This window comes from Octopus sinensis, linkage group LG2 (genome assembly GCF_006345805.1).
Source record: "Octopus sinensis linkage group LG2, ASM634580v1, whole genome shotgun sequence".
Lineage (NCBI taxonomy): Eukaryota > Metazoa > Mollusca > Cephalopoda > Octopoda > Octopodidae > Octopus > Octopus sinensis.
The window spans coordinates 80850232-80862138 of NC_042998.1; the positions used below are offsets into that span (position 1 = coordinate 80850232).

Here is an 11907-nt window from a genome sequence, read left to right on the forward strand (position 1 = left end):
CTTTTCATTGGGGCAACAGGATACGTACCAACCGGTCTGGAGCAAAGTATGGTTGAACTTAGGTTACTGAGGGGTTAGGAGCGCAAATACGTAATTGATACACCATATATGATCACGATATCTGGAACAATAAAAATCTGCAAGGCCTGCTTATGATGTAACAAGACCGAAGAACAAAACAAGGTGCTTTCCTTCACAATCATGTTACCAAGTAAGTGACCGGTCAAAATTTATTCTAGATTAAAAAGAGAAAGAGGGCAACATATATACATATGGATGGAAGCTCTCCATTGTTTGAGGTAACGAATTATCTGCACATGGATTAACGTTTAAGTGACCATTGACCATTGACCGTGTATGCTTAACGCCAATATTAAGCAGAAGCACGGTAATATTTTTTTCCTGAAGCAGAAAAATTCAATGTTTATTGGGGAATATATTGTGAATTTCTAGAAATTACCTCCTTTTCGTTTGCTAGCCATTAAAAGTTATCTCTTGGCTTTATTTTCCTTTTCTCAGTACATCTCTCTTCACTGCTAATTAAGTAACCCAATTAGCAAGAGCTATTAAATATTTCGAGCATTTGAAGGAATTATCTTCTGCGTATCTTCTGCATTTTCTGTTCTCCAGTGTGTGATCTCACTACACAGATTGGATTCATTGCTTGATGGTTGCAGAAGCTCTTGCTATTTGCTAAAACTTTAATCTTTGTTGAGTTTACTTTGAGGACTTTCAATTCAAACTTGTATTTCAAAGCTCTTAGAGTTTCACCGAATTCAGTTACGACAATTGAGTCACTAGCTTACAGGAATTCTCAAGGATATTCAACCTTAATCTCATCTGTAATGGCTCGTATAACTATGATAAAACGGTTGACGGCTGAGAACTTAACCCAATGCCTGCATAGGTGCTTAATTTATCGATCATCAATGTTGATATTTACGTGCCAACGTCCTGTTGTCACTTTTAATAGCTCGTTTCTCTGCTGGATCTATAGTAGGCAGATCTCTCTTTTTCTTTCTCTTTCCCTTATGCATTCTTCACATTCAAAGGACTTTCGTGTTAACATTTCTATGCCTATTTATTTTTCGGCGCCATTGTAGCTAAGTTTACCGTTATTATTCCTTACACATTATAGGTTTTTTTCCTAACTACTTCGCTTGTGTGTAATGTTATCTTTTGTATTGTTGCTAACAATAAAATATTGACTTAGAAGACAAGAATAAAAAAAAGAAATCAATTCTGATTTCATTATTTACCAGCTTTCTTTATTCAACAACTCTTATAAGAAAAGTATAAATATGACACCAAGCCATACTACGACAGCCACGAAAATGGAGCGAATAATCCTAGCCGTCCTTCTGACAGTGATTGCAAGCTGCTCAGCCAAGCCCTGTAAGTTTACTTGAAGAATATTATCTTTGTAATATTCTTCAAAGCAAATTGTTATCTTTCACTATTTTAAATTAAATTAAGGTGACAAGCTGGCAGAATCGCTAACCCGCCGGGAAAATGCTTAGCCGTATTTCTTTCGACTTCACCTTCTTCCGCCTTTCATTTCTTCGGTATTGACAAATGATTTAATCGACTTACATTCTCTCTCACAATGCTGGCTTTGTGCCAAAATATGAGACTGATATTTTAAGTTAAGGTAGCGAGCTGGCTGAATCGTTAGCACGCCGTGAAAAACGCTTAGCAGCTTTCGTCCGTCTTTACGTTCTGAGTTCTAAATCCACCGAAGTCGACTTTGCCTTTTATCTGTTAGAGATCGATAAAATAAGTACCAACTGGGGTTAATGTATTCGACCAACCCGTCCCCAAAATTGCTGGCCTTGTGCTAAAATTTGAAATCAATATTATAAATTATGTTGGCAACTTAATAGCATTCATTGGCGGTAGAGCGATCTAATTTGGCCATTTATAGTGCAATTATGGTGAAAGTCATATTATTTTGTATTTGTTTAGATTGAAGAGAGGATGACACTTGTATGATTTTTTTCTTCTTGTTAATTCGCTTACATGGCATTGTGACAAATGAATATAAGTTCCACACAAAAACAAACAGCATATGTATCATATAACCTGTCCGTGACCATATTTCATTTAAAGTAAACTTTTATGAAGGTAGGTTTATAGTTCAACTGGAACAGTAGTTTCCAACCTTTTCACTACCCAGGACCTATTTTATTTAAATGAGTTTTTCCACGGCCCCCTTTTAACTTTTAATATGTATATGTATATGTATATGTATATATATATATATATATATATATATATATATATAATATATATATATATATATATATATATAAATTAAAGGTGGAACAAAAAGAACAAACGGAAATCAACAAAACACAACATGCGGAAAAATAAACGATAGCACGACAAACGGCAAACAAGACAAAAACAAGATACACGGATCATTCTCAACCGATTAGCTCATCAGTGGGAGTCCGAAAAGTCCTTGTAGTCTCGCCCCTTTGTCTCTGATACTACTCGAATCCGGTGGGTGCCAGGAACCTAAGCTAAAAGCATTAAGCCTCTGGGTAAGGCAAACGAATGCATACAAGAACGAAAACAGGAACAGAAACAAAAACGAGAAAGCTAGAATTCTACACGTACGAGAGAACGCCTTTCGGCTATACAGAAGACGGGAAAAAATGTACATATACGAATACAAATAAGTAAATAACAGAAAGAGTCTTTCGACTATCAGACGAACGTAACGTTATGAAACAATAATACAAGTGCAACAGAAAAAGAATTATACATATACAATGGACACACGCCCTCGGTTATACAACAAAAGGAAAATAATTGTACAATTACAATAATAATACATCAGGCAAGCGTAGTAAGCTGACGCAAAGGCAAAATGGAAACTCTTAACAGAAAGGCGGCTGGTCGAAAAAGGACGACAATGTCTTAACTGGACAGCAATCACGTGGCAGGAGAGGGAAGGAGTTGAAGAGGGCAGAGGGACTAAGGAGTTGTAGAGAAGGGAAAGAAATGAGATGGACTAAAGAATGAGAGGAAGGAGGAGAGAGAGAAAAAGATACAAGGGAGGTAAGTGAAGAATGAAAGCAAAGGGATTGAAGAATAAGTGGGAGGGGGAAAGGGATAAAGGGATAAAGGAATACGAGAGAAGGAAACTGAAATCGGAAGGACTAAGGAACGAAGGGGAGAGAGAAAGAGAGAGAGAGAAGAAGAGAGAGAAAGGGAAGGAATAAGGAAGAAAAGCGAGGAAGAGAGGGTGAGACACACACACATGAAATTTTGAATTTAGTTCACGGACCCCAGTATTAACTTTGCGGACCATCAGAGATCCGAAGACCACAGGTTGGGAACCACTGAACTAGACACAAAGCCAAGTTTACAATTCGCGGCCATTATTTCTTAAATTTTTCGGCCATTATTTCATAAACTTCGCGACCATTATTTCGTAAATTTCCTGAAAAGAATTAGAAGTCGATGCTATTATTCTACATTGTGCTACAAAACAATGCAAGTAAAAACTTATATAATTGTACCTGTTATTCAAGGATCAATATGTCAATATTTAATGACATTCTAATGTAAATGAACCGTAAAGAAATATGTGTGACTTCATGTGCTAGCTTCTTTGAAACAGAGGTACATTATTCTAAATTTCTGTCTTCATCTGAAATTCCATATAATACTTCCATATCCAAGATTGATCATGTCACTTAATAACGTAATTCAGATACTCTCTCCAGCAATGACAGTTCATTAGTTTCAAACTGTTGCCATACATTCTGTGAGACAGTCCACTATTACCAGCACACTAGAAATTCTAGTGTGCTGGTTTTCTTGGATACGAATTGATTTAGTTTATTGGCATTGGCTGACTCCAAAATTTGACAGCTGTTATTTTAAGTAACACAACTTAGAAATGTAAGTTTTCTGTATTTTAAAGATGAGGACATTTCCTTCGCCCTACAGAAGTAATCATTGGGTTAACGGTTGAAAGGAAAGTGACTAACTACCGAGTTCTTTCGATTTTCAGTCTTTATCATGAACTTAACTTCGTGTTTGTGACAATCCTGGCATTTCTCTATTTTTTTAATCATATATGAGGATATTTTTCTTGTACTTGCTTCAGTCATTGGACTGCGGCAACGAAGGTAAAGTCGAACAGGTTGACGCCAGTACTTGTTTATTTTTACGCTAGTACTTATTTTGTCGCCCCCACTTTGCAGAACCGCTAAGTTAATAGAACGCAAACAAATCACCGATTACAAGGCGTCGGTAGGCAGACAAACATAAAAGCAAAGACACACATACGCGCGCGCACACACACACATTTACTCACACATATATACATACACACACCCACATATGTAAAAATCATATATATAAACGACGTGTTTCCGTCTATTAAATTCATCACAAGGCATTGATCGGGCCGGGATTATAGAAAAAGAAATGTACACCCATGATGTCACACCGTGGGAATGAACTACGAGATTACAAAGGGAGCTTCTTAACTTCGAAGCCATGCATACATCTTCCCTTCAAATCTTACTAAAAAGTACCTCAAATTAACATAATCGATTTCATTTGACGATCTAGAAATCGAAGACTCTCTCGTGCATTTTTGAAAACTGTAGATCGATATGAAGTTATGTTAACCACAAAAATGACACTTTATAACAGAATCAAATTTTCGACTTATATGATTTTTCTCCCCATATTCAAATCAGCCATGTATCAAATCTGTTCTTTACTTCTATTGTTTGCAATTCTTTAGTTTAATTAATTATTTAATATACTTCTTCTGATTCCTAAAACTAATAGAGCTTTCTTTCTTACATTTCAGCTGAGCAGATAGTTGGTGGAAGTGATGCTTTTAATTGTGAATTGCCACATATGGTGTATATTGATATTAAACTGAGAGACAGAGATTCATTTTGTGGTGCTACTTTGTTATCAGATAAATGGATTTTAACAGCTGCTCATTGCGTGTAAGTATTTTCTCATAAACTTTCTTATTAATAATAAAAAAATCATTTTGTGTATTTCATTCCGAGACTTTCACAAGTTTAACTTCAACAGTATTTTAACAGAACCATAAATTTATCTGCCACAGTCTAATGACTGAAATAAGTAAAAGATATTAAGTTTTCCAAACGTTAACAGTTAGTATTATTAAATATTGCCTCTTGCTGTTTGTTATTATATCACACATCGAACAGTCATGTTTAACTTCAGGTTCTAAACACCGTACATTATTACTAAACATTTATTTAAGCTGAAACGAGAAGCGACACACACTAATAGCACAGTATTATGATACATACACGCTCAAATGTATGTAAGTATGTGTGTTTGTATGTATGCATGCATAAACTTTATGTAAAATATATTGATAGAAAACTAGTTATATGAGCGCTTTTGAAATGTAAAACTGAGAAAGTCAAGAGAAGCTGATAATGATTTCGATTAGTGAATTTTAAGGAATTTTAAACTTTTACATCACTGATAATATAGAATAGATGCCTTATGTGCACTTGTTATCTTATTCGGAAACGTTTCGATTCATTAATACGTAGTATCGTGCCATGAATAAAACTGAATCAATCGTACATACAAGATTATTTATAAGTTCTATAGTTTATTTTTGTGAGTCTGAAAGAAGAGAATGTGTTCATGGTCTTCAAATACTCTTTGAGACTTGTTGAACTTTCGATTTAATTCTTGCAAATTAGTGTAATATGGATATCTTCGTTGGAGGAATACCCGAGGAGAAACATTCTGAGAAGAAAGAAGTGAGCTTGTAGTAGATAGTGCAATACATGAGGTGGGTTAGACACAGCATAAGTAAAAATAGGATGAAAGAAGAACAAGTCGGGAGTGTCTGCTTGCAGGTATCAGGAGAACAGGTAAATGGTTGTTGTAGTGATTGAAAAGGTAGAGAGAGGAGAGAGAGGCAAGGAAACAACACGTCTTTGGATTAGACTTTTGAGCATGCCGATGAGTGACATTTTGCTGATCTTCGTGAGGCCTTTCTCTGGTTGTGGTTTATGATTTATGTGTGTGTGTGTGTGTATGTATGTGTGTATGTGTGTGGCAATAGTTGTAGTATTCTTCTGAGTTTTGTTGACGGTCAGTAATTACTGGGGCTGAAATACTTTCTAGTTCTGCAGAAAAATGGGCCACTTATTGAGATGTATATCTAGATATGTTAGTGAGTTTAAGGCCTGATATTTGGAGCGATATGGAGAGCTTTAATTGCATGTTACTCGTGTTCAGTGCGAATGAAGTGCGATAACGTATGTGTTCTTGATAGGAGCAAGACTGCTGAAGTAGTCAAGATTGTTATTACTTTATTGAAGGATGTTTTTGATGTCTAAATCATGGAATTTACACACGCTTGGCGTGAGGTGTCTGGGTATTATGTGGCTTGGGAAAGGAAAGAATGAAAGGGTTTATCATTTACATACGGGAGAGAAAGAGAGAGAGTGAGAGAAAGAGGGAAAGAGAAAGAAACAAAGAAACAAAGAAAGAAAGAGAAAAGGGGGAGGAAAAGAACGAACATTGTTGCACATAATAGAAAGAAAATTATTGGTTATTAGAGAAAAACTGTGTGAGACACTGCTGCACCCTGGGGTACACTAAAATCGAGAGATTGTGAATCAAAGACAACGCTGTTAACACTGGCCGCGATATTTCAATCTGACAGGTCACTATGCAGCTACCTATCAAAGAGATAAAGATGAAACATTATTAGAACGGTAAACGGTATTGACTGATAATGGAAACATAATACATGTAATGACGGGGAAAAGTATGTTTGTGTTAAACGTAGAACAGTTAATACATAATATTAATAAGGAATCTGCTAAGTATCTGCTATAATATTAATAAAGAATCTGCTATGAGTGGGAAGCAAAAAATATATGTAGCACACAATCTGATAATTGACTTCTTTTAACATACGCTAGTGTATAGAAAACACTTGGTTTAGTGATCCTGTTATAGCATCTCTATCTAGGAGTGTCTAAGAAATTCATCAACTCAGTCATTCATCCTCAAAATATACAGGCAGCATATTTAATTCGAAATATAGCCATGAAATCAAGGGCAATTATAGAAGATGCTGATGTAAATGGCAGAGATGGAGTAAGTCAATACATCTATATATATAAAACTCAATTTGTGTGTCTGTGTGTGTATCTGTGTGTGTGTCTGTGTGTTTAACTTCCCGGCACATCTCCTCCTAGCCAACAAATCGTAGAATCACCAAAAATGGGTCACTTAAAGTTTAGGCGAATGAAAATTGAACTGCGCTATTTCTGTTTCGAAATTCATCTCGCAAGTGCAATAATCGATAATGTGTTTGTTTAAGCCTTATCCCATGCATTGAATAGTGAACTTTACTCAGTTAGCTGTTTGACGTGAACTGTGTTCACCACGTGTGCAAGCATGTGTAAATTGCATGAAAATTAAAAAATCAAGATATAAAAACGAATCGCCGTAAACATTGTAGAAATTCGGCAAAGAAATGAATTTTCGGGATGTAGCCTGGAGGGTTTTTTCGTATTAATCGTTTGGACTTAGTGAACACATACCAATTGTTTTCATAACATTTTTAACGCTTTGAATTAAATGTGACCATTTTGCAAAGCCGGGCAATACTGCTAGTGTTTCTATAAAATAAGGAAGAAACCAAAGTGTCTTAATGATGTTAGAAGTGTAATTTCACGAAATAGATTTCATTTACTAAATATTGTCAGTAATTGCCTTAATTCATTAATTTTTCTAGTGATGGTGATGTGGTTGGTGTTGACGCCCACATTGGATCAACAAACAAAAGGAATGCTTCACAAGTCATTAAAGTCAGACAATGGATCCCTCATCCTAAATACTCACTGACACATACTGTTGGTAAGTAAGTTTGCTCCACCGTAACACACACGCACACGAACACACACACATACAAACACACGTACGGCACCAACACGGCATTCATCGAGGACTATGTTTCACTCGTTTCTTCCATGTCATTTTATAGTGTATTCAAGGTTCATTTTGTCATGGCACTCAATATGAACAGAATCATTCTTCTAGCAAGACTGAAAAATCCTGGCTCTTTTCTCATAGCCTATGTCTACAGAGTGTACATAGACATTGTACCAACACTTCAGAAGTGGAGCTTTCTTTCGTAAAACTATGGAATCCGCTTTACGTTGATGCATTACACACACACACACAACACACACACACACACACACACACACACACACACACACACACACACACGCATGTATATATGTATACACATATGATAGTACTGCTAGCAGGGCCACTCACCTGACAATGTGCCGATACTCAGCTGCTTGTGGATATATTTATTTATGTAATTATTTATATAATATTCTATGATATAGGAAATATAAGCTACCAACTGCTTCGCACAGAAACAATTGTCATGAATTATGATTAAAGCCTGTTCTACAACTTTCATGTCCTAAAAACGTTTATATAAATTCTACATACACTAACGCATGTCTATTCAGTAAAAGGTGTAATACTGGACGTATGATGGTATATAGTCTATAACTGCATAGGAACTTTGAAATACACGTTGTAATGTTATTACTCAAGATGAATTAATATATATATATATATTAATGTCTCTGAGTAATAACATTACAACGTGTATTTCAAAGTTCCTATGCAGTTATATGTATATATATATATATTTCATAAATAAGGGCAAACGAAAAATTTTCTAATGCCAAATATGCCGAAAAATTGGACATATTGTCCATTAACCATATATTTTTTTCATAATATGCACGCTACTCGAAATTTTTCGGCATATTTGGCATTAGAAATCTTTTCGTTTGCCCTTATTTTTGAATTATATAAATTTAACCTTTAAGGTATTTTTTAATATGCTGGCCATCGATAAAATTCTTTTTCGAAAAAAATTTCCTCATACATTAGATATAAATCTAAGCGTTCACTTACGGACTCTCTCACTCTGTGAGGGCCTCAGTTCAAATCGCACGTGTCTTGAATGGGCTGGAGTATTTCTATTTTGGATGTATTTGGGGTACTTAATTGTGCTCATGACTTAGTATTTGCTTCTTCCATGGGTATGAGTAAATATCTCATTTATTTCTTTTACCACATTTATCACTGAAACCGGTCCGATATGGTAATAATGGAATATTTTAGAAATTTCTGTCGACATTTTTTCGAGTAGCGTGCATATTGTGAAAAAATTATATGGTTAATGGACAATATGTCCAATTTTTTGGCATATTTGGCATTAGAAATGTTTGCGTTTGCCCTTATTTATGAATTATATAAATTTAACCTTTAAGGTATTTTTTGATATGCTGGCCATTGATAAAATTTTTTTCGAAAAATAATTTAATCCTACATTATATATATATATATATATATATATATATATATATATATATAATATATATAGAGAGAGAGAGAGAGAGAGAGAGAGATGCATATATATATATATTTCGTTTTTGTATTTGGTTTGTAAATAGTAAATAGGAGATATACGTAGAGGGTAGTGATACCCCAATACTCACAGTTTATGCATACACAGGTAGATTTGTTAGTAGCCTGTTATGTAGACGTGTATGAATATATATATATATATATATATATATATAATATATATATATATATATATATGTGTGTGTGTGTGTGTGTGTGTGTATGTATATATATATATATATATATATATATATATATTGTCAATAATTAAAGGGTAAAACTAATTAATTATTAATTAATTTTACCAAGTAGTGTTCAGTATGTAAAAAAACCATTTACGGCATATTTGAAACATTACATTATAAAAATTTTAACTACAGTTCTCTCTGTAGAAATGTATCACTCTGTAACCCACGTGGGAGAAAGGGGGCGAATGCGAGGCCTTACTTGTATTTTTGAATTCGTTGGTACTGGCGGTCTGATATGGTTTGTCTGGGATTACTCATACCAGACGGGTATGTTTGATTTTTAGTACTTTCAAATCCAAATCTAAGAAATCTTTGAACTGACGAAGGAAATGTTGATCTTTATAATCAACTAATCCAGAAACGAGCATGTTCTCAGGTAATCTTATATAGGTGTGATCTTTCGTTATTTTTCCCTCTATACCTGTGTGAGTTATTTTTGAGTATGCATTGTCTGGGAGATTTTTCTTACAGTAGAGGAAATAGCTAAAGTTTTTGGCTGCTATTTCTAAAAGGTTCGGTGTGTGGTAAAGTAAATTATTTTACTGAACCCTATTTTTATAATATATACATGTATATATATATATAAAGACCCCCTTCGGTCATGAGTGACCATGGGTTTGCACCTAGAGAGTTACCCTCTGAGGCACAAGTCTGGGCAAGGTTGTTTTATGGAAGACCAGTAGTCGCCCATGCATACCGGCCTCCCCTCTCCACGCCACCAGTGTTATCCAAGGGAAAGACAAAGGTCGATACAGCTTGGCACCTGTGACGTCGCAACTCATTTCTACAGCTGAGTGAACTGGAGCAACGTGAAATAAAGTGTCTTGCTCAAGAACACAACACGCAGCCCGGTCCGGGATTCGAGCTCACAACCTCACGATCGTAAGCTCGACGCTCTAACCACTGAGCCATGCGCCTTCACATATATATATATATATATATAAGTAGGTAAATGGATATGTAAGTAAACAGATAGATAAGTACATAGGTAATAAGAACAGACAATCATACACAAATGCACACAAACACATGAATATGCAGAACACATGAATATGCAGAATACAAACGCACACACACGCATACATAGTACACACATACATACATACATACATACATACATACATACATACATACATTAGTTGCTTCAAAAACATGTGCAGGTGCAGAGGTGAAAACAACACACACGCACACACACACACACACATATGGAAGTAAACATGTATGTATATTTATATGTATAAATCATCCAAGCATCCTCAATGTAAACCAATAGTAAAAACATTTACAAAGTCGTTTGGTTAGTTGGAAATATCAGTTAAGTCCGAACATTTAAAAACTAAAATAACTATTTATAAAGATATCTTCATTAAACAGGTTTTATTTTTCAGTTCATGATGTTGCTGTTTTGGAACTGTCTGAAAAAGTACGTTTAGGCAAATGTGTTTCTCCACTTAGTCTCCCAAACAAAGGAGACACCTATTATGGTACATGTACAGCCGCTGGATGGGGTCAAACAGGAAGTAAGACTTGAGATTATTTTTTTAAATTTCTATATTAAATCTGAATGCTTTTCATTCGAATATTTACTTTCCTAAAATGACAATTATTTACTTAAAAAATAATGATTTTAAAATTTGCTTTGTATGGTATTTCTTGCTTTCAAGGATGCAGTTGTTTATGATATGAATTTTACTGCTGTATATAACTATGTCACGTCCTTTATTATTGGTCAACTAATTAAGTTGGTGAGCTAGCGGAATCGTTGGCACGTCGGGCAAAATGCTTCGCGGCAATTTCTCCGTCTTTATGTTCTGAGTTCAAATTCTGCCGGTTTCGACTTTGCATTTCATCTTTTCGGGGTCGATAAAATAAGTACAAGTTAAGCACAATATTCGATGTAATTAACTTAATCACTTAGCAGAAAATTACTGAGACCTTATACCAAAAGTTAAAATCATTACTAGTCAACTCATTAACCATTCAACCAAATTACAGTTCAATTGTTTGACGAAACGTTTGGTCGATCAACCAATGAGTTAGACCTTACCCCGAATCCTTTTGTTGCCATTTCCATTCGTAAGAGGTCATGTCAGTGATGAGGTCGTGAATGGCAACGAATGAACTCTGAATGGCGACGAATGAACTCTAGTTAACTGATTGATTGGCA

At 35.0% G+C, this 11907-nt stretch overlaps 1 protein-coding gene across 1 annotated transcript in view; it reads left to right on the plus strand.

Moving 5' to 3' along the window:
• Positions 1-1241: 1241 nt before the first annotated feature.
• LOC115228286 (mast cell protease 1A-like) overlaps positions 1242-11907 on the plus strand; it is a 12154-nt gene continuing 1488 nt past the window's right edge. Inside the window, exons 1-4 of the mRNA XM_029798906.2 lie at positions 1242-1395; positions 4841-4985; positions 7787-7908; positions 11129-11260. Of these exons, the coding sequence (XP_029654766.1) occupies positions 1302-1395; positions 4841-4985; positions 7787-7908; positions 11129-11260 (493 nt within the window). The 5' untranslated portion in view covers positions 1242-1301. The remainder of the gene's footprint in view (positions 1396-4840; positions 4986-7786; positions 7909-11128; positions 11261-11907) is intronic.